At 43.4% G+C, this 24,441-nt stretch overlaps 1 protein-coding gene across 1 annotated transcript in view; it reads left to right on the forward strand.

The window, feature by feature from the left end:
• The window catches only part of TRAPPC11 (trafficking protein particle complex subunit 11), a 50,938-nt gene that overhangs the window by 7,879 nt on the left and 18,618 nt on the right, over positions 1-24,441 (forward strand). The window contains exons 5-21 of the mRNA XM_040418715.1: positions 1,251-1,365; positions 1,705-1,804; positions 2,364-2,437; positions 2,628-2,724; positions 5,852-5,985; positions 6,075-6,222; positions 8,446-8,539; positions 11,107-11,186; positions 11,334-11,412; positions 12,458-12,512; positions 13,932-14,077; positions 15,735-15,796; positions 15,879-16,011; positions 16,128-16,258; positions 16,822-16,977; positions 17,084-17,271; positions 17,356-17,504. Of these exons, the coding sequence (XP_040274649.1) occupies positions 1,251-1,365; positions 1,705-1,804; positions 2,364-2,437; positions 2,628-2,724; positions 5,852-5,985; positions 6,075-6,222; positions 8,446-8,539; positions 11,107-11,186; positions 11,334-11,412; positions 12,458-12,512; positions 13,932-14,077; positions 15,735-15,796; positions 15,879-16,011; positions 16,128-16,258; positions 16,822-16,977; positions 17,084-17,271; positions 17,356-17,504 (1,941 nt within the window). The remainder of the gene's footprint in view (positions 1-1,250; positions 1,366-1,704; positions 1,805-2,363; positions 2,438-2,627; positions 2,725-5,851; positions 5,986-6,074; positions 6,223-8,445; positions 8,540-11,106; positions 11,187-11,333; positions 11,413-12,457; positions 12,513-13,931; positions 14,078-15,734; positions 15,797-15,878; positions 16,012-16,127; positions 16,259-16,821; positions 16,978-17,083; positions 17,272-17,355; positions 17,505-24,441) is intronic.

Genomic DNA, 24,441 nt, shown 5'->3' on the forward strand with positions numbered 1-24,441 from the left:
TCATTGACTCCCTCCATAAGGAGGGAAAGCCTCAAAAGGTAATTGAAAAAGAAGTTGGATGTTCCCAAAGTGCTGTATCAGAGCACAATGATAGAAAGTTATGTGGAGGGGACAAGTGTGGAAGAAAAAGGTGCACAAGCCGCAGGGATGACCGCAGCCTGGAGACGATTGTCAGGAAAGGCCATTCAGAAGTGTTGGGGACTTTCACAAGGAGAGGACTGAGGCTGGAGGTAGTGCATCCAGAGCCACCGCACACAGACCGATCCTGGACATCAAATGTCGTATTCCTCTTGTCAAGCCTGACAACAAACAACGTCAGAAGCGTCTTCCTGGGCTAAAGAAAAAAAGAACTGGATTGTTGCTCAGTGGTCCAAAGTCCTCTTTTCTGATGAGAGCAACTTTTGCATCTCATTTGGAAACCAAGGACCCAGAATCTGGAGGAAGAATGGAGAGGCACACAATGCAAGATGCTTGACGTCCAGTGTGAAGTTTCCACAGTCTGTGTTGGGCAGCCATGTCATCTGCTGGTGTTGGTCCACTGTGCTTCATTAAGTCCAGAGTCAACGCAGCCGTCTACCAGGAGATTTTGGGGCACTTCATGCTTCCTTCCACAGACGAGCTTTATGGAGATGGTGACTTCATTTTCCAGCAGGACTTGGCACCTGCCGACACTGCCAAAAGTACCAGAACCTGGTTCAATGACCATGGGATTACTGTCCTTGATTGGCCAGCAAACTCGCCTGACCTGGACCCCATAGAGAATCTACGGGGCATTGCCAAGAGAAAGATGAGAGACATGAGACCGAACAATGCTGAAGGCTGAAGCATCCTGGTCTTCCATAACTCCTCAGCAGTGCCATAGGCTGATGGCATCCATGCCACGTGGGGCCCAAACCAAGTGCTGAGTACATATGCATGATTAGACTTTTCAGAGGTCCTACTTTTTTCTATTTAACATACTTTTTTTTATTGATTTCATGTAATAATATAATTTTCTGAGATTGTGACTTTGGGGTTTCATAAGCTGTAAACCAGAATCATCCAAATTATAACAAATAAAGGCTTGAAATGTCTCACTTTCCATGTAATGAGTCTCTCATATATTAGTTTCACCTTTTAATTTGCATTACTGAAATATATGAACTTTTGCACGATATTCAAACTTTTCGAGTTTCACCTGTACGTTTCACAAATAAAAATAGAACGTCAGTTCCACTTTACTGGCAATCACTATACATTTTCATGTGCAGGTGAAGATCTGATTGCTTCAGAAAGAGCTGCTGCCCTGTGCAATGCCTGTGACCTGTCGGGGAAGTCTCTCTTCGTGTTGCCACACACTGATCACTTGGTGGGCTATATCATCCGGTAACTATACTGTGCTAACCCATGGACATTATTCTAATTGCTGGCACATTTAAGTGTATCATTTGGTTTTTCTACTCTTATACATTGCCTTCTTCATGCCATTGTGGTGTACTGCATGTAGGGGCTCTCTATGATTATATGAATAACCGTAAACTATCAAATTGCTAGATGTGTAAGAAGTAAGATGTTCTCCGTGGTTCACTCCAGATCACAGTCTCTGTTCTGGGTCTGCAGCTTGCGTTGCCCTGCACATACTAAATCATAGACTTGGAGACCCCTGAACTTGATATCTCCTGACAACTGAAATGACTACCGTTTTCACTTATTTTTCCCCCTTAGATTGGAGAATGCTTTTTATGAACACGCACAAACCTACTACTACTCCGAAATCCGAAGGATAAAGTCCCACAAGGAGTTCTTAAATAAAACCACTCACCAGGTAAGTTTATAGACAAATTAGAATTTGTCACAGGTATAGTACAAGACTATCTTGTCGTACATTGCTTGTACCATATTAGGACGTCCATGTCATGTTTAAAATAGGGCAGAGGGTATCTTGATCAGATCCCTATGCATATGATAGAGTGAGATGCATTATAATGAAGTGACTAGAGTGGTGGTCTGTATGCACACAACCAATCCATTCACCCAGGGAACTCAGACCCCCATTCTTATGATCGGTGAGGATTCCAGTGGTCATATGTTTGTCACCTCGTCTGTGAACAGGTGAAACGTGTTTTATGTAGGCCAGCCTTTTTAACGCACGACTAAAGGCCAGTGATTGGTTGCGTCGGTCACATGTTGCTGACACGACGTCACCGCTGCAGCCAGGTAAATGGCGCCCAGGAGAACTGGAGCAGCGGTGTGGGATCTGTCAGGTAGGTACTGTACTTACTTCTTTATTTCAGGCAGATCCCAGGGATTGTCAACCCCTTTACATATTGGTAACCTTTGGACGTGTCACTAATGCACAGCTTGTCGTGTCTTTTCTCTTCCAGCTCCTGTTCGTGAGGCATCAGTTCAAGATTGGATTTTTCAGTGAACTGAAGCAGGATACACAGAATGCCTTAAAGTAAGCGCCTAATAACACAGCAGATGTAAATGTATGTAAAATACAATTTCCAGTGCTGTGCTTGCATCACGCATGAATCCTGCGCAGGAGTAAAATCTGAGAAGGAATCTTCATCATCTTTTAGTTTAGGCGAGATGGCTATTAGAAATGTTGCGTTTATTTTCTTGTAACTGAATACGTTTGTGCTTAGGAATTACAGGACAGCTTATAACTTGGTGCATGAACTGAGGGCTCATGAAACCAACATGCTGGAAATAAAGACGATGGCTGGCTTCATAAACTATAAGGTGAGCCGTTGTACAGACATCTGATTCTATCCATGCTAGGTGTTTCACACTGAGGCCCCCTCCACTCATCCTGGTGTCTGACATTTCTACTGGACATTGACAAATCCTGCTCCTCTTTCACCCTTTGATTGCCTGTTATGTCTGCTCTAGCAATTTATTTTGTTTCTTTTAACAAAAGCAATTTAGATCTCATACCAGTGAGGTGGGACACGTGCACAGTGGATTTCCAGACATTGCTCCTCTTTTAGTTGAAGGGTAGTAACTAAAAGCCATTTCTTCTTCAAGTTCTGAAGTCCTCTTCTTCCATGCCGCCTAGGGCTACTTTCACACTAGCGGCACGGACCTCCGGCAGGCTGTTCTGTCGGGTGATCAGCCTGTCAGATCCGTCCTGCCGCTCTGTCCCCATTGACTGTAATGAGGGGGGGGGGGGGGGGGGGCAGAGTTCTGGCAGCGCAAGGCGAGAGGCTGCCAGAATAAAACTACGACATGTCCGGCATTTATTCCGGCAGCCTCTCGCCGTGCGCTGCCGTGCCTCCGCCGGAACTCTTCCCCCATTATAGTCAATGGTGACGGAGCGGCAGTCCAGGATCACACGGTCACTAGCTGCAGGACGGATCCAACAGGCTGTTCACCCGACGGAACAGCCTGCCAGAGGTCCGTGCCGCTAGTGTGAAAGTAGCCTAATCTAAACTTTGAAAATGATCTTGAAGTGAGGATCTGTTGGCCGTTTCCATCAGGACATCGCTAGGCGTCGACAGGGAGGAAACTCTTCCTCAGTTGCATAACTACAGCTTTCCAAAGATGCATGCACAATGCAGCATTCCCGACTGTAGCTGTAGCTGCGACCAGTCATGTCTGTAATAACTTTTATAGCGCATAACTATGAAGATCAAACCTAAATGACGGTTTCATCTTTTGTATTTTTCTTCATACACACTGGGTAATTATTATGATGTGTAAATGGGCCCTAACCAAAAAGTGGACAAAGCAATGCTGCAGTGCATACATTTGTGGAAGGTCACAACAAAGGATTTAATCGCTTCAGGACCGCCGTCATACATGTGTGGTTGAACTTGACTTCTTTAAAAATTGTGCACACTCGCAAGCAGAGCTGCCGCTATAGCCGCCATGTTTCTGCTGTTTCAAACGGCAAACACTGGGGCTAATGTCTGCGATCGGAGAAGCTGTTCCTTTGCTGTTCTAGGCTTGGTCCCGCTGATGAATCCCAGCCTGCCACAGCTGTAGTTTCTTTGGAGGCCTGCAGGTGGCAGGGCGCCATTGGAATACACAGGAATGTTCTATAGACTGCAGTGTTAAAGCCATAATTAAAATAAGAATAAAGATGATAGGCATCGCCTTGTCCCAAAAACTCCCCAAGTATTAAAATATAAATGTATTTATCTCGTACGACGAAGGCCGTAACGGGGAAAAAAAATCAAAATGACCATTCCACCATTTTTGGTTGCTTCACCTCCCCAAAAAATTGAATAAAGTGATAAAAAAGTCGTACACAATATAAAATGGTTAAATATAAAAACTATAGACGCAAAAAATTAGCTCCACACAGCTCTGTAGACATAACTATAAAAAGTTATAGGAGTCAGAATAAATACGTTTTTTTCCAAAGTTGTTTTAAAACACAAGCAAAACTATATAAATGTTGTGTCATACTGACCCAGAGAATGAAGGTAACAAGTCAGTTTTACCGCATAGGGAACATTGTTAAAATAAAAACCCATAAAACTGTGATGGAATTTAATTTTTTCCCAATTCCACCCCATTTGGATTTTTTTTCCAGCTTCCCAATAGATCATAAGCAATATTAAATGGTGCCATGAGAAAGTACAACTTAGCCTGCAAAAAAACAAGCCCTCATACAGCGGTGTAAATGGAAAAATAAAAAGCTATGGCTGTGGGAAGGCTGGGAGTTAAAAAAAAAAAAATAATAATAATTATGTGCAAAAATGGAGACCGGCCCAGGCCTAAAAGGGTTAAAGGAAGACTCCAGGCAAAACTGTTAGGCCCCTTGCACACGGGCGAGTTTTCCGCGCGGGTGCAATGCGTGACTTAAACACATTGCGCCCGCACTGAATCCGGACCCATTCATTTCAATGGGTCTGTGTACATGAGCGGTTTTTTTCACGCATCAGTTCTGCGTAGCGTGAAAATCACAGCATGTTCTATATTCTGCGTTTTTCATGCAGCCCTGGTCCTATAGAAGTGAATGGGGCTTCAGTGAAAAACGCATTGCATCCGGAAGCAAGTGCGGGTGCGATGCGTTTTTCACTGATGGTTACTAGGAGATGTTGTTTGTAAACCTTCAGGTTTTTTATCACGTGCGTGAAAAACACATCAAAACACATTGCACCTGCACGGAAAAAACTGAACAACTGAATCCAGCGCCAGCGCCGTTCAACAGATTTGCCGCGCCTGCGCACTTCATTCCCCATTATGGGCAGAGGCACAAGGCTGGCTAGATCGGGATATACGGGCCGGCACATGCACATTAAACGCTCTTGTGCCTCTGCCCATTATGGGGAATGAAGTGCGCAGGCGCGGCGAATCTGTTGAACGGCATTGGCACTGGATTTCTCACTAAGAGGAGGACGTAATCCGAAGATCCTAGGGCGGGCCAGAGGGGTGAAAGGGGAGGGGTTTCGTATGAAAAGCGACGAGGGGCCTGGGCAACGGCCGCATGAACACCGCCCCTGAGCACCTTCAGAAGCTAATTACCATATCAAATAAAAGTGTTTTTCGGAGAAAATCGGCGATGGACAGCTATATGGAAGGTAGCATTCTAATATGGGGAATGTAATCGAGATCCAGATGTTGGTGTTCTAGAAGGGTGATTTTAGGTGAAAGACTCCCTTTAAAGAATCACTCTAGGAAAATATCGTTCTTTGATATGAATGTAATGTATATCATTTGCTTGCCAGGGATGCAGCGTCTTCGGTGTGGGCCTGATGTCTGTCTCTGCATTCCTCCCTGTGAGACTCGCAATGAGACCCTCTTAGAAGGGAATAGAGAGACAGGCGTCCAGTCCACACCAAAGACGCGGTATGATTCGGAGAGTCAGAGTGCAGTCACGCGCTGTCTTACGGTCATCATCTCTTCCTTCCTGCTGTAGATCTGCCGCCTGTGTTTCCAGCACAACACTCCTCTAGATGCCATTGCACAGTTCAGAAAGCACATAGATTTGTGCAAGAAGAAGATAGGCAGTGCCGAGTTGTCCTTCGAACATGCGGCCTGGATGTCTAAACAGTATGGACTTCTCTACGTGACTGCATTATCTGATTTGATATCGATATTATATATTCTGTGTGGTGTAATGTCATTTGTGTATTTTAAAGGTTCCAGGCTTTTGGAGATTTATTTGATGAGGCTATTAAACTCGGTCTGACTGCCATTCAAACCCAAAATCCGGGATTCTATTACCAGCAGGCTGCATATTATGCCCAGGAGCGCAAGCACCTAGCAGGCCTTCTGTGTAACCATGATGTAAGGCTTTCCTCACGTAATCTTATTGTTTAGGTGTAACTGCCATTTTTGTATTTTTAAGTGTGTAGGAAATTGATAATAAACATTTTATTTATTGATTTTGGATCTTTTTAAAGAAAAATCTGACCCTGAAGTTGTTTTTTGACAGTGAGCAGCCCATCTTCACTGTCAGCGCAGTACTGAATAGTGAAGACCTGCCTCCCTCATATATTCCCTAAAGATGGCTATGAATACCATATACTGCCCTAACATCGGTACACTGTCCGCGCAGTACTGAATAGTGAAGACCTGACTCCCCCATATTTTCCCTAAAGATGGCTATGAATACTATATACTGCCCTAACATCGGTACACTGTCAGCGCAGTACTGAATAGTGAAGACCTGACTCCCCCATATTTTCCCTAAAGATGGCTATGAATACTATATACTGCCCTAACATCGGTACACCGTCAGCGCAGTACTGAATAGTGAAGACCTGCCTCCCTCATATATTCCCTAAAGATGGCTATGAATACTATATACTGCCCTAACATCGGTACACTGTCCGCGCAGTACTGAATAGTGAAGACCTGACTCCCCCATATTTTCCCTAAAGATGGCTATGAATACCATATACTGCCCTAACATCGGTACACTGTCCGCGCAGTACTGAATAGTGAAGACCTGACTCCCCCATATTTTCCCTAAAGATGGCTATGAATACCATATACTGCCCTAACATCGGTACACCGTCAGCGCAGTACTGAATAGTGAAGACCTGCCTCCCTCATATATTCCCTAAAGATGGCTATGAATACTATATACTGCCCTAACATCGGTACACTGTCCGCGCAGTACTGAATAGTGAAGACCTGACTCCCCCATATTTTCCCTAAAGATGGCTATGAATACCATATACTGCCCTAACATCGGTACACTGTCAGCGCAGTACTGAATAGTGAAGACCTGACTCCCCCATATTTTCCCTAAAGATGGCTATGAATACCATATACTGCCCTAACATCGGTACACTGTCCGCGCAGTACTGAATAGTGAAGACCTGACTCCCCCATATTTTCCCTAAAGATGGCTATGAATACCATATACTGCCCTAACATCGGTACACTGTCAGCGCAGTACTGAATAGTGAAGACCTGCCTCCCTCATATATTCCCTAAAGATGGCTATGAATACTATATACTGCCCTAACATCGGTACACTGTCAGCGCAGTACTGAATAGTGAAGACCTGACTCCCCCATATTTTCCCTAAAGATGGCTATGAATACTATATACTGCCCTAACATCGGTACACCGTCAGCGCAGTACTGAATAGTGAAGACCTGCCTCCCTCATATATTCCCTAAAGATGGCTATGAATACTATATACTGCCCTAACATCGGTACACCGTCAGCGCAGTACTGAATAGTGAAAACCTGCCTCCCTCATATATTCCCTAAAGATGGCTATGAATACCATATACTGCCCTAACATCGGTACACTGTCCGCGCAGTACTGAATAGTGAAGACCTGACTCCCCCATATTTTCCCTAAAGATGGCTATGAATACCATATACTGCCCTAACATCGGTACACTGTCAGCGCAGTACTGAATAGTGAAGACCTGCCTCCCTCATATATTCCCTAAAGATGGCTATGAATACTATATACTGCCCTAACATCGGTACACTGTCAGCGCAGTACTGAATAGTGAAGACCTGCCTCCCTCATATATTCCCTAAAGATGGCTATGAATACTATATACTGCCCTAACATCGGTACACCGTCAGCGCAGTACTGAATAGTGAAGACCTGCCTCCCTCATATATTCCCTAAAGATGGCTATGAATACTATATACTGCCCTAACATCGGTACACCGTCAGCGCAGTACTGAATAGTGAAGACCTGCCTCCCTCATATATTCCCTAAAGATGGCTATGAATACTATATACTGCCCTAACATCGGTACACTGTCAGCGCAGTACTGAATAGTGAAGACCTGCCTCCCTCACTGCGCTGCCCCATATATTCCCTAAAGATGGCTATGAATACCATATACTGCCCTAACATCGGTACACTGTCAGCACTGCGGAAGAAATTGCTGTTTGCTTCCCGACAATCGCCTGCTCCATCAGGCCATGTAAACCTGCCTTTAAAGGGCTTGTTTTTGTCTTTGTTTTAAAATTACTTTGTGTTTGTTGAAGTAAGTTTTGCATTTTTTTTATATATATTGTATGTTTAGCCCTCTGTAGCATATCCCAATCCAGATCCTCTGGAGACTCCCAATGGCGTGTTGGACTTCTATGGACAGAGGGCCTGGAGACAAGGCATACTAAGTGAGTCAACATGGGATTTCATCATTATTGGGGGAGTTTATCACGCCCTTCACAACAGATTTCTGGCTTCAAAAAGTTGCAAAAGCTTGAGCTAGAGCTTTTGCTACTTTCTGGCCTTACTTGCACAGAAAAATTGCAACATTTTTACACCACTCCTGCCAGTTTTCGAAAAGCAGGTTGGGAAGTGGGCATGGTTAGCTATATTAATTAGTTTCACTGCAACTTTTTTTTTAAGTTCACAAACTCACTCCCTTAGGGTCCATTCACACGTCCGTAGAATGGGTCCGGATCCGTTCCGCAACATTGCGTAACGAATCCGGATCCATTCATTCTCTATGGGGCCGGAAGCTGTGTGCGGTCCGCATCCCCATTTCCGGAGAGCGGCCCTGATCTTCCGGTCCACGGCTCCCGAAAAAAATAGAACATGTTCTATTCTTGCCCGCAATTGCGGACAAGAATAGGCAGTTCTACGGGGGAGCCGGCCCGGTGTATTGCGGATCCGCAATACACTACGGACGTGTGAATGGACCCTTAGGGGGTGAGGGACAAAGCTGCAGTGGGATTATCTAGTCAAAAGTGTTAGGTTTAAACATCCACCAAATATAACAATGTTTGATAATGTGCAATGCTTGATAATTTTGGTGCAAAGTACTCCAACGCAGACTAAAGCAAAACTTACTTCCGATATTACCGTCATGATTAAGTGCCCCCTATAAGTTTTAAAATAAACATGTAAATAAGCAACCTATAAACAGGATTTAAAAGTACTAAGATATATAAAAGTGTTTGAAAACAAATAATTGAAAAAGTAATTGCTTAGGGTACTTTCACACTTGCGTTGTTTGATTCCGGCAGGCAGTTCCGTTCCTGATCAGGCAAACTGTATGCAAACGCATGTCATTTTTTTCTGACTGATCAGGCATTTTTCAGACTTAGGGTACTTTCACACATGCGGCAGAGTGATCCGGCAAGCAGTTCCTTCGCCGGAACTGCCTGCCGGATCCGTCAAAAGGATCCTGATCCGTCTTACAATTGCATTGAAATGACGGATCCGTCTTTCCGGTGTCATCCGGAAAAACGGATCCGGCATTTATATTTTTCACCTTTTTTTTCATGCGCAGACCGGAATGATGGATCCGGCATTCCGGTATTTTGAATGCTGGATCCGGCACTAATACATTCCTATAGAAAAAAATGCCGGATCTGGCATTCCGGCAAGTGTTCAGTTTTTTTGGCCGGAGATAAAACCGTAGCATGCTGCGGTATTATCTCTGTCCTGATCAGTCAAAAAGACTGAACTGAAGACATCCTGATGCATCCTGAACAGATTACTCTCCATTCAGAATGCATTAGGATAAAACTGATCAGTTCTTTTCCGGATTTGAGCCCCTGTGACGGAACTCTATGCCAGAAAAGAATAACGCTAGTGTGAAAGTACCCTAAGTATAAAATACATTTTATTTTCTTATTACATCAAAACAAAACAACAAAGACTATACTTACTAGGTATAGACACGACTGTAATAACCTGAAGCATACATATAACAGGCTATTAAAGGGGTATTCTGGTTATAGAAAGTTATCCCCTATCCACAGCGCTGTACTGTTATTTCTGGAACTCCCATAGAAATGTATGACCGACTGTCAGCTCCATTTATTTTGTGGACCTCCACAGGTTATGGGGCCACTGTTCAGGTGGTCAGTGGGTGTTCCAGTGGTAGATCCTTCACCGATCTAATAGTTATCCCCCTATCTTGTGGATAGGGGATAACTTTATGTAACCAGAATACCCCTTTAAGTGTGGAACAGTATAAGAAAATAAGCCAAAAAATGCAGATATTCATTTTTTCCCCCCCCTACATTCTTGCCAAAAAAAAACATTTTCACCCACATAGAAAAAGGCCTACGTGTACAGAAATTTTGTTAGTAGAACAGGTCAATCTTTCTAATAAAAAGAGCAACAACACAGCAGGATCTCCCCACCGCCCTCGCCATGAAGGACTAGAAGTAGAAACCCACCTGCCTTCTGCCTGCGCCCTAGTAGACACAAGCTGCCGTAAAGTGGTCTGCATCCGCAGAAAACTGACCAGAACGGAGTCTGTTACCTTACTCTGATTGCTTTTCAGAATTATTTTTAAACTGAAAGTGACATGGAAAATTAAAAAAAAATCTCCAAGTTTAAAAAAATAATTATGTTAATTTAAACAGGAGCCCATACTGATGATAGATTCCCTTAAAATTGAGTCTTGGGGGTATAGTTTGATATTAGCATTTGCTTGGTCATCTTTATTGTAGTCCTCATGTATAGGACCCTTTACAACCTGCAGATGGTTGGACCAGTCATCTGGAATGAATGTTTGTACCAACACTTGTTGCCCCATTCGCTTTGCATCAGGCTCATTGGGGGCTGTAATTGGCTTGTGTTAAGGGACCTTTATGTGTTGGAACGTTGGGAATGATCACATTCTATGAGAGGCAGATCATTCCGCCGTTCTATACCAGTGTCTTGTTGCAGGACACCATCAGTAGTACCCGGGCCATGAATGACTGTTCTGTGTGTTATCTAGGTTTCGACCTTTCCGATCCGGAGAAGGAGAAGGCCGGTATACTCGCACTTCAACTAAAAGAGAGAGATGTCATCCACTCGGTATGCAGATTTACTATTTTCTTTCCCTAAGCTTTTAATAGAAGTGATTACTTAAAGGGGCATCTGGAGAATATGCCATAAATGTCTCATAGATGTGGGTCCTACCTATATGAATATTCCTGTAACTGTTATCCCTTTTCTGATTAGGAACTTATCATCAGCCTCCTCAGCAATGCCGTGGCTCAGTTCAAGAAGTACAAATGCCCACGAATGAAAAGCCACTTAAGTGAGTACTTTTTTTAAAGGCCATGATTGATGTAAAAAATTAAAATCAGAAATCGTAACAAAGCTAGACCCAGCCCTGTACCTCACATGGGTCCTGAAATCTCCACGTTCCCTGCTCCAATTGCTCTGCTAGATTATCTGCAGCCTGCCAGCTCGCGGTCGTGTCCTTTCTGCTGCAGCTCTCTCCCTGTAACTGCCACAGCTTCTAACAGAACATAAGGCTGCTGGCAGTTGAAGATTTAAATTTAATACATTTAGCCAGCTCAGTGACGTGGAGAAAAAATAAGGAGAAGAGCAAACAGCAGGTGGCGCTGTACGGATACATTTTATTGAGTAGATCAATGGCTACGCTATATTTTTAATTACATGCAATTACAAAAGTATTCAGATCCAGGTGCTTGTTTGAAAAATTGACAATATGTTTTGTGACAACCCCCTTCAGGAGTGGGTTCACATCACATTTAATGCCTCTGTTTGATGGATACAAAAACACAGCACACCACGTTCTTGTATCCTATAGAGTCTGGTAAAAAAAAAACTGGTGCAGACTTTTTGTCAAAGTTTTCCTGTAAGAAGTTGTACAACCTGAACCCATCACATCATGTCCTACATGTAGCTGTAGTATCAACGCTAGCTGAGATCCTGAGTCTGATAAAGCAACTGCTTCTACACAGCTTTTGAAGATTATAGGTGCCTCCTGTGTCTGATTTCCCCCTCCTTATCTGTTCTATGAGCTCTGGAGCTGAAAACAAACATAGTGGGAAGGAAAAGAAACGTACAGTACAGTGCTGGCAGACTTCACAGATGGGATCTGCCCCCTGCTTCTGAGTTAAATGCATCTAGCTGTGCAGATGGAACAGTGAATAATATGGCTGAGGAAGACTTTAGGGAAGCCCAAAAAAATACTTGTTCCTTCACAGTTTTGATTATACAAAGAAGTCTGCCATTATGCAAATAAAAAAATAAAATAAATTCAGGTACACTATAAGGCTGGCCGATACATGTTCTTACTATGAGGTGGTCTTGTTTGTTGTCTGTTTTTACAGTGGTACAGATGGGTGAAGAATATTACTACGCCAAAGACTACACTAAGGCCCTGAAGTAAGTTCTAAACCTTTACATTGGATCTTTCGAGTAATAATCAATATAATGGTAGAATACTATAGGGAAGCTCTATTGATCATATTGCTAGCAGATTAAATTCTTCTAAAGTTGGAATGTCTGTTACATTTAGACAGATTTACTAATCCTGTCTAATATTTAGACAGTGTAAACTTAGACTAGACAGACTAAAGATGCATCGGATGTGGTATCACATTGGCCGATACTGGTGCATTTTTAGTCTTTCTAGCCAAGATTTACACTACCTATTAATTGTCTTACTCTGTAGCATACTTTTTCACCTAAATTTGACGCAAAGTTGACCTCTTTCTGCTGAACTATTCCTGTTGAGCCACACCCAAATGTCTGTGACACTTAGGGGGTCATTTATCAAAGACCGGCATTTCAACGCTGGTCTTCAATATCCCCAAAATAATTGCATCCTCCAGCAGTGTGTGCGCCCAGATTGAAATTTACTCCAGGTGCAAGTAGATGTCAGTAGAGATGAGCGAACTTCTGTTTTAAGTTCAGCGTCTAAAGTTCGGCTTCCGGTTAGCGGAGGATCCCGATATGGATTCCGAATTCCGTTGTGGTCCGTGGTAGCGGAATCAATAATGGTCATTATTGATTACGCTACCACGGACCACAACGGAATTCGGAATCCATATCGGGATCCTCCGCTAACCGGAAGCCGAACTTTAGACGCCGAACTTAAAACAGAAGTTCGCTCATCTCTAGATGTCAGTCATCATTTACTCCAGTAAACGGTCCTATATGATGGTAAATGGGCCAGGGTTGATGGCCCTGCCCACCCCAATAACCAGTGCAGAGGGCCGAGCGTAGAAACCCCACTTGTACCTAAATCTAGACACAATGGTATTCACGCCAGTTTTCTGCGTACTGGGTAATGTTAAATGACTTCCTAAGTATATGTGGCGCATGCCTTGTGAGTAAGAATTCTGACGCATTTTCATTAGGAAATCTGCCCCACATTGCGCCATTATGTGTAAACGGTGTAATCCATAGCTCTTAAAGGGGTTGTCTCGTCTCACCGTTACTAAGGCGAGGTGAGGCACAGTCCCGACCACCTCCCAGCCAGGAAACGGTGCTCACAGTTTCATTAGCTCCCATTGCCGTACAAGAGAGCTACGGAAACAATGTCGCACGGCAAGTTGTGCTTTTTCCCTAACTCTGAAACAGCATAGCTTGGTGTTCTATGCGGTCATGCACGGCAATGGGAGTGCCGGAGTGCTCTGCTGTTTCCCGACTTGGAGGTGGTCGGGATTGTGTCTCCTCTTGCCTTAGTAATGGCAAAATGATACAACTGCTTTAATATTTCTCCTAGCATGCACAATCTGAATAATATGTCAGTAGGAGCTGGTGTATAGTTGTATTCACTTGCTGTATTTAATATCCCAGGTTGCTGGATTATGTCATGTGTGACTACCGCAGTGAGAGGTGGTGGACCCTGCTCACCTCTATACTGAGTACAGCTCTAAAATGTGCTTATCTAATGGCACAACTTAAAGATTACATCACCTACTCTCTGGAGCTGCTTGGAAGAGGTATGCGCTCCATTAACACCATGGTTGTGGTTTTTATCTTTTAGTAATGGTGGGTTAACCATTTTTAAAAAAACTGCAGGTTCAGTCCTAAGGAGGCCACTTGAACATTTCAAAGCTCCTTTGGCTTTATTAAATATGTGGGGCTGTGCACCCTGGTGTTAAAGGGGTTGTCCACTGTCTTTAAATTGATGACCTATCATCAGGATAGGTCATCAATATCAGATTGGCAGGGGGTCCAGCACCCTGGCCGATCAGCTGGTTGCAGAGAAAGCTGTGCTCGTACGAGCGCTGCCTTCTCTTCATGGTTTACCTGCTTGCCGATGCAACTGCAGTGGCGAGCAGATGTAATTACAGGAACGCTATCCCTTTCACTTCAATGGGACGTCTTTGGCTCCAAGTGAATAGAAAAGAGCCATCCCTTTGAAGTGAATGGGATAGTGTTGTTGTAATTACACTGCTCACCGCTGCGGTTGAGACGGCAAGCAAGCAGCTAAACAATGAAGAGAAGGCAGCGCTCGTACGATCACTGCTTTCTCTACAAACAGCTGATCCCGGGAGTCTGAACCCGGCCAATCTGATACCTCAGGATAGGTCATCAATATAAAAAAAAAACGGACAACTCCTTTAACTGTCGGTAATCGGAACCCCAAAGCCAGTCTGTTCAAGCAGGTGGAGACTGTCAGTGTTATAAAGTACATGTTCTAATAAGCATATACGTCATCCTTTACAGTGATGGAGCACCACAAGGATAAGTATTACCATCCATATGAATCATTTTCTATAGGGATGGCTGTTCATATCGTAAGAACTAGTTTTAGTATGTATGCTTCTTTCCTGACAAGTGTCCTGATTAACTAAAACCCTGGACCGCTCATTAAACCAGGGCCACATTTTTCCATGTGGCCAGGGGTATTCCCCATCCTATAAAGTGATGTCATATTGGTAGGACATGCCATCAATGTATAATCCTCTGACACCCCCCCTAAGAATGAAGGACCCGCATTGCAGATTTACCCCTCCCTCTGGTTGGGAGTGCCGCTGTCCAGGAAAAGCTTAGAAGAGGGAGCACTACGTCAGTACTGCCGCCCCTTCATTCTTAGGACCAGTAGGAGACCCCCAAAGGTTGGACCTTCGCCCAAAGACCATTAATCAATCTCCTAGCAATATGCCAATATGTAAGATTTTAAATATCCCTTTAAAGGGGGTTGTCGTATGATTAATGTGAAAAATGGAAATCCAAGATCCTATAGTATTGATAATCTCTTTCTAACAAAGCTAGATCCGACCCTGTACCCTGTACATGGATCCAGAGATCTTATTGCACTTACTCTGCTAGATTTACTTCAAGCTGGCAGCTCGGGGGGGGTGGGGGGGGGTCCTTTCTCCGGGAGTGTGTCCTTTTGTAGTGCAGCTGGTGATAGCTGAAGGATGAAACTGAGCAGGACAGAGAAATTAGAAAAAGAGCAAACAGCAGGTGGCGCTATACATTTTATTGAATAGCTCACCGGCTATACTACATTTTTAAGTACATGCAATTGCAAAAGTATTCAGATCCAGGTGCTGGTTTGGAAAATGTAGACTATTTTTCGTGGGGCAACCCCTTTACGTCTACAACTGTTCGGGTTGCAAAGTTGTTTTTTCTTTATTCTCCAAACAGCATCAACGTTAAAGGACGATCAGAAGTCCAGAATTGAAAAGAACTTAATTATGGTGTTAATGGTGAGTTGACTACACTGCAAAAACTGAGCAGAATTTTCTATGTAGACCCAAAAGTGCTAATATTTTCTTCCATAATGTGCAGAATGAGAGTCCTGATCCAGAGCCAGAATGTGATGCATCCATGGTGAAACTGGCGCAACGCTTGTGGGCGGACAGGGTGTCCTTGGCGGGCAGTAATATGTTTACCATTGAAGTGCAAGACTTTGTTCCATTTGGTACGTGAGATGGTGCGGACTTCTGCATGCTTTGTGTCATACTTGGATGTATGTGTTCTGATCTGAACCTTTCTGTGTTTTTTTTTTTTTTGTTTTTTTTAACTCTTGCTGTGCAGTACAATGCAAGGCCAAGTTTCTGGCACCAAGTTTTCATGTCGATACACCGGTGGAGCTGTACGTCTATTTAAAAACAGATTGCCCACATCCTATCCGCTTCTCCAAGCTCTGTGTTGGATTCTGCAACCAGGTGATAAATACAAGTTCAGTTACATTGAAGGAGTTTTGTTTTAGGTTTTTTTTTGTTACCAAAAGCATTTATGGTATATTGACGATGTATTCATGGCGGGGAAGTCATCAGTCTGCATTCTGAAAAGAATGGGGAATATGGAAACTAGTGTGCACCATCTCCAACCAAGAGATCAATGCCATAGAAATTTAAGAAGAGTGAGAACTCGTTGAAGCCGCCACTGTCTGTCCCTCCTAGCTTTCATGAGACGGTAGACAGTTGCCTGGGTCCTTTATGGTGACTTTAACTGTGGTAAATGGCAATCCATAGCCTACAGAATGAGGGCAGTGACAATGAACATCATTTCCATACACATGACTTGCTTTGTATATGAAATAACACTATGTCCTCATGTTTTAGTACAAGCAAGGTGGACTCATGTAAGTTTAGAAACTATTCATTGCATCTAACAGTAAATGAACATAAAAAGTTCGGTGTCATTAAAGTTGCAGAGAAGAAGAATTGACCAACAAAATGTGAGCAGAGACTAATATTGTGACACATATGTTGCATTTTTTGGAAAGGAATACAACCAGTACTGTGTGGTTGAAGAGCAGTACCAGTCCAGCGATATATTGGAGCAGTCAGCACAAGGAACCATGTGCCTGGTGCCTGGAAAAACCAGAAAGTTCACCTTCAAGTTTGTTGCTAAAACTGAAGATGTTGGTAAGAAGATTGAGGTGAGTGAGAGCAGAAGAAGATCTAACTCGGAATTGATCAAATCTAGCGTATCCGCACGGAATGTAGGACAAAACAATAATAAGGGTTCTTTTCTCCACTGTGCAGATAACATCCGTAGATCTAATCCTGGGCAGTGAGACTGGCCGCTGTGTCATTCTGAACTGGAGGGGTGGTGGAGGAGATGCTGCCTCAGCTCAGGAAGCCATCCAGGCCGCTCGCTCCTTTAAACGCAGGCCTAAGCTACCTGATGCTGAAGTGCACTGGGATAGCATCATAATCCAAGCCAACACCATGTAAGTGATAAGTGTCATGGAATATCTCATACTTCTCTTACTTCACCAGCTCAAGATTCAAATGAATATGTTTTTGCTTTGCAGGGTTATTTCCAGAGTACCTAAAGTCTCCATGCAACTGCGCCATGAGCCGCCAGCGCTAAATAATGAGATGTACTGCTTGATGATTACCATACAGTCTCAGGAGGACACGGTCATCAAGGATGTGAAGCTGACTGCAGGACTCAAACCAGGTATTCAGCTTTTGGGGGATGAGCTTTCTGTATATAAGTCACTTCTTGTATTCTACTTCCTGTACTGGTTCTTGACTTTCCGCCTTTGTCTTGACTTTTAGCACAGCAGACAGCCTTGCTTGACTTTCTCAGTCAGACCATTCACTGTGACCAGAGAGAGTAATTTATAGCTTCATACATTACACTGATAAGTGCAATGCTCTTCTTAGATGCCTTTATCTAGTCCCATCGATAAAACAATAGAGCTAACCGACTGTTATCCTACTTCTACAAATCTACCATTATACCAACAGATAACATGTCTGTGAAGGTTCTCATTTATCCAGGTCATGGTATATACAGCTGTAAAGAATAAATCAAGGCAACTGGACTTACTGTAGATTTCTTGAAAACGTTTCACTCGTTCTTCCAACGAGCTTTCTCAATTCTGAGTGACTGTACAAGAATTCTCTCGGAATAAATATGTAACTGAATCAACATCTGGTAATTATACCCAGCATGGGGTCAGAGGTCATTTATACCCAGCATGGGTATTACAGATAACATGTTTTCCCTCACAGCAGCAGTAAAATAAACAATAGGCTATCTATCTGTTTAGGAGTTTTATCTCTCTCTTCTAACTTCTACAGAAGGACAATATTTTGTTTCATTTTCACAGAAATAGTACTGATGAAACGAAAAAGGAAAGAAAGTGTCCGCTGTTTTTGAGTTAACAAATTATGACATTCTGATAGAAGTGTCCCTTTAAAGCAGACCTTTGATGTGTTTTTTTTTATTTTATTTTTTATTCTAGATAAAACCTTTACTTGCTGATGCTGCCACCCTGCCTGTTTTTTTAAAATATGGCTCCTACACCCCGCTGTCCCCCCCCCCTCCCCCTTCTGTAGTTTTCCCACTCAGCATGTTAAGTCTACTTTCACACTGGCGTTTTGGTTTCCGTTTGTGAGATTCGTTCAGGGCTCTCACAAGCGGTCCAAAACGGATCAGTTTTGCCCTAATGCATTCTGGGGGGTACCCCACAAGTAAAGGTATTTATCTAGAATAAAAAAAACATGAAAGGTCCGCTTTAAATTAACCACCTCCGGACCGCTGTACGCAGGATTGCGTTCCGGAGGTGGCAGCCCTGCGCTCAGCGACGCATATACGCGTCATCTCGCGTGAGCCGGGATTTCCTGTGAACGCGCGCACACAGGCGCGCGCGCTCACAGGAACGGAAGGTAAGAGAGTTGATCTCCAGCCTGCCAGCGGCGATCGTTCGCTGGCAGGCTGGAGATGTGTTTTTTTTAACCCCTAACAGGTATATTAGACGCTGTTTTGATAACAGCGTCTAATATACCTGCTACCTGGTCCTCTGGTGGTCCCCTTTGTTTGGATCGACCACCAGAGGACACAGGTAGCTCAGTAAAGTAGCACCAAGCACCACTACACTACACTACACCCCCCCCCCGTCACTTATTAACCCCTTATTAGCCCCTGATCACCCCTAATCACCCCTGATCACCCCATATAGACTCCCTGATCACCCCCCTGTCATTGATTACCCCCCTGTCATTGATCAACCCCCTGTAAAGCTCCATTCAGACGTCCGCATGATTTTTACGGATCCACTGATAGATGGATCGGATCCGCAAAACGCATCCGGACGTCTGAATGAAGCCTTACAGGGGCGTGATCAATGACTGTGGTGATCACCCCATATAGACTCCCTGATCACCCCCCTGTCATTGATTACCCCCCTGTCATTGATTACCCCCCTGTAAAGCTCCATTCAGACGTCCGCATGATTTTTACGGATCCACTGATAGATGGATCGGATCCGCAAAACGCATCCGGACGTCTGAATGAAGCCTTACAGGGGCATGATCAATGACTGTGGTGATCACCCCATATAGACTCCCTGATCACCCCCCTGTAAAGCTCCATTCAGATGTCCGCATGATTTTTACGGATGCACTGATACATGGATCGGATCCGCAAAACGCATCCGGTCGTCTGAATGAAGCCTTACAGGGGCATGATCAATGACTGTGGTGATCACCCCCCTGTCATTGATTACCCCCCTGTAAAGCTCCATTCAGATGTCCGCATGATTTTTACGGATGCACTGATAGATGGATCGGATCCGCAAAACGCATCCGGACGTCTGAATGAAGCCTTACAGGGGCATGATCAATGACTGTGGTGATCACCCCATATAGACTCCCTGATCACCCCCCTGTCATTGATCACCCCCCTGTCATTGATTACCCCCCTGTAAAGCTCCATTCAGACGTCCGCATGATTTTTACGGATGCACTGATAGATGGATCGGATCCGCAAAACGCATCCGGACGTCTGAATGAAGCCTTACACGGGCGTGATCAATGACTGTGGTTATCACCCCATATAGACTCCCTGATCACCCCCCTGTCATTGATTACACCCCTGTCATTGATTACCCCCCTGTAAAGCTCCATTCAGATGTCCGCATGATTTTTACGGATCCACTGATAGATGGATCGGATCCGCAAAACGCATCCGGACGTCTGAATGAAGCCTTACACGGGCGTGATCAATGACTGTGGTGATCACCCCATATAGACTCCCTGATCACCCCCCTGTCATTGATCACCCCCCTGTTATTGATCACCCCCCCTGTCATTGATCACCCCCCCCTGTCATTGATCACCCCCCCTGTCATTGATCACCCCTCTGTAAGGCTCCATTCAGACATTTTTTTGGCCCAAGTTAGCGGAATTATTTTTTTTTTTCTTACAAAGTCTTATATTCCACTAACTTGTGACAAAAAATAAAATCTCACATGAACTCACCATACCCCTCACGGAAACCAAATGCGTAAAATTTTTTAGACATTTATATTCCAGACTTCTTCTCACGCTTTAGGGCCCCTAGAATGCCAGGGCAGTATAACTACCCCACATGTGACCCCATTTCGGAAAGAAGACACCCCCAGGTATTCCGTGAGGGGCATATTGAGTCCATGAAAGATTGAAATTTTTGTCCCAAGTTAGCGGAACGGGAGACTTTGTGAGAAAAAAATAAAAAATATCAATTTCCGCTAACTTGTGCCAAAAAAAAAAAATTTCTATGAACTCGCCATGCCCCTCATTGAATACCTTGGGGTGTCTTCTTTCCAAAATGGGGTCACATGTGGGGTATTTATACTGCCCTGGCATTCTAGGGGCCCCAAAGCGTGAGAAGAAGTCTGGTATCCAAATGTCTAAAAATGCCCTCCTAAAAGGAATTTGGGCCCCTTTGCGCATCTAGGCTGCAAAAAAGTGTCACACATCTGGTATCTCCGTACTCAGGAGAAGTTGGGCAATGTGTTTTGGGGTGTCATTTTACATATACCCATGCTGGGTGAGATAAATATCTTGGTCAAATGCCAACTTTGTATAAAAAAATGGGAAAAGTTGTCTTTTGCCGAGATATTTCTCTCACCCAGCATGGGTATATGTAAAATGACACCCCAAAACACATTCCCCAACTTCTCCTGAATACGGAGATACCAGATGTGTGACACTTTTTTGCAGCCTAGGTGGGCAAAGGGGCCCATATTCCAAAGAGCACCTTTCGGATTTCACAGGTCATTTACCTACTTACCACACATTAGGGCCCCTGGAAAATGCCAGGGCAGTATAACTACCCCACAAGTGACCCCATTTTGGAAAGAAGACACCCCAAGGTATTCCGTGAGGGGCATGGCGAGTTCCTAGAATTTTTTATTTTTTGTCACAAGTTAGTGGAAAATGATGATTTTTTTTTATTTTATTTTTTTTCATACAAAGTCTCATATTCCACTAACTTTTGACAAAAAATAAAAACTTCCATGAACTCACTATGCCCATCAGCGAATACCTTGGGGTCTCTTCTTTCCAAAATGGGGTCACTTGTGGGGTAGTTATACTGCCCTGGCATTCTAGGGGCCCAAATGTGTGGTAAGGAGTTTGAAATCAAATTCTGTAAAAAATGACGAGTGAAATCCGAAAGGTGCTCTTTGGAATATGGGCCCCTTTGCCCACCTAGGCTGCAAAAAAGTGTCACACATCTGGTATCTCCGTACTCAGGAGAAGGTGGGGAATGTGTTTTGGGGTGTCATTTTACATATACCCATGCTGGGTGAGATAAATATCTTGGTCAAATGCCAACTTTGTATAAAAAAATGGGAAAAGTTGTCTTTTGCCAAGATATTTCTCTCACCCAGCATGGGTATATGTAAAAAGACACCCCAAAACACATTCCCCAACTTCTCCTGAGTACGGAGATACCAGATGTGTGACACTTTTTTGCAGCCTAGGTGGGCAAAGGGGCCCATATTCCAAAGAGCACCTTTCGGATTTCACTGGTCATTTACCTACTTACCACACATTAGGGCCCCTGGAAAATGCCAGGGCAGTATAACTACCCCACAAGTGACCCCATTTTGGAAAGAAGACACCCCAAGGTATTCCGTGAGGGGCATGGCGAGTTCCTAGAATTTTTTATTTTTTGTCACAAGTTAGTGGAAAATGATGATTTTTTTTTTTTATTTTTTTTTTCATACAAAGTCTCATATTCCACTAACTTGTGACAAAAAATAAAAACTTCCATGAACTCACTATGCCCATCAGCGAATACCTTGGGGTCTCTTCTTTCCAAAATGGGGTCACTTGTGGGGTAGTTATACTGCCCTGGCATTCTAGGGGCCCGAATGTGTGGTAAGGAGTTTGAAATCAAATTCTGTAAAAAATGACGAGTGAAATCCGAAAGGTGCTCTTTGGAATATGGGCCCCTTTGCCCACCTAGGCTGCAAAAAAGTGTCACACATCTGGTATCTCCGTACTCAGGAGAAGGTGGGGAATGTGTTTTGGGGTGTCATTTTACATATACCCATGCTGGGTGAGAGAAATATCTTGGCAAAAGACAACTTTTCCATTTTTTTATACAAAGTTGGCATTTGACCAAGATATTTATCTCACCCAGCATGGGTATATGTAAAATGACACCCCAAAACACATTCCCCAACTTCTACTGAATACGGAGATACCAGATGTGTGACACTTTTTTGCAGCCTAGGTGGGCAAAGGGGCCCATATTCCAAAGAGCACCTTTCGGATTTCACTCGTCATTTTTTACAGAATTTGATTTCAAACTCCTTACCACACATTTGGGCCCCTAGAATGCCAGGGCAGTATAACTACCCCACAAGTGACCCCATTTTGGAAAGAAGAGACCCCAAGGTATTTCGTGATGGGCATAGTGAGTTCATGGAAGTTTTTATTTTTTGTCACAAGTTAGTGGAATATGAGACTTTGTAAGAAAAAAAAAAAAAAAAAAAAAAAAATCATCATTTTCCGCTAACTTGTGACAAAAAATAAAAAGTTCTATGAACTCACTATGCCCATCAGCGAATACCTTAGGGTGTGTACTTTCCGAAATGGGGTCATTTGTGGGTTGTTTGTACTGTCTGGGCATTGTAGAACCTCAGGAAACATGACAGGTGCTCAGAAAGTCAGAGCTGCTTCAAAAAGCGGAAATTCACATTTTTGTACCATAGTTTGTAAACGCTATAACTTTTACCCAAACCATTTTTTTTTTACCCAAACATTTTTTTTTTATCAAAGACATGTAGAACAATAAATTTAGAGCAAAATTTCTATATGGATGTCGTTTTTTTTGCAAAATTTTACAACTGAAAGTGAAAAATGTCATTTTTTTGCAAAAAAATCGTTAAATTTCGATTAATAACAAAAAAAGTAAAAATGTCAGCAGCAATGAAATACCACCAAATGAAAGCTCTATTAGTGAGAAGAAAAGGAGGTAAAATTCATTTGGGTGGTAAGTTGCATGACCGAGCAATAAACGGTGAAAGTAGTGTAGGTCAGAAGTGTAAAAAGTGGCCTGGTCTTTCAGGGTGTTTAAGCACTGGGGGCTGAGGTGGTTAAACAAAAATCACAAAAAAAGATAAAAAACTAAGACCTGCAGCACGATATGATAAATAAATATGCGGATGTCCATGGCTACGTTTATGAAAAAAATCACTTAAAAAATAATAATACTCTAACACAATGGTTGCAAGCATTACATATAGACTAAGCCCTCATTCTGATATAATAAAATCTGAGACTTTCAGCAAATATATTTTGATCAAAACACATCTGTGCCCACCTACCTCCGCCGCGGTGGTCTCAGTCAGGCAGGTCCTACGCTAAACATAACCTATCTATGCCGTATGGGCATCTATATTCAGCACATATAGTATGCTGCTCCAAGTCCCCTCTATGTGTACCAAGTAACCAGTGAGAGGAGGACCAAGCACAGCTATATGTACCACTAAATCAAGGCGGTCTGTTTGGTACGAAGAGCAAAAGTGCACAAGAACGCTACTCCCAGGATAAAAATAGGAGCGCATTCACACTTGAAGGTGTCCCTTTAAATGTGACGAGTGTGCCTTGCCCACTCCTTGTCCTTTTAAATGTTGCCTTCTTATGTGCCACATGAAAGACCATATGTGGTTTCACCATTTCTAGATGTTTTTACAATTCAAAAGAAAAAACCTTCAAACTTCATTTTTTCAGGTTAATCTTATCATCTCCTTGGTGACAGACTACAATCTGACGCATTTTTCCATTACAGTGAATGCTGACAGATGGTAGCTTGTAGTCTGTTGCCAAGGAGACAGGCTTGTAGGGATTTTTTTTTTTAACTTGCCATAGAACAAGACAAGGGCATTTTAACACTTTCAATGACAAGGTAGTGCTCACAGTTTTAACATGCATATTCTTAATTATAACATGAACCCCCATACCTACAATATCGCACTGCGGGCAGGGCAGCCATTTTATTTATTTCCTCTGCCTCTGGGATTTCCTTTGACCGCTATCCATATGTGGGCAGTGACGACATAGGACCTCCCTGAGGGGACTGTTTACCCCCAGCCTATTATATACGTAGGCTA

The sequence above is a fragment of the Bufo bufo genome, chromosome 2 (genome assembly GCF_905171765.1).
Source record: "Bufo bufo chromosome 2, aBufBuf1.1, whole genome shotgun sequence".
Lineage (NCBI taxonomy): Eukaryota > Metazoa > Chordata > Amphibia > Anura > Bufonidae > Bufo > Bufo bufo.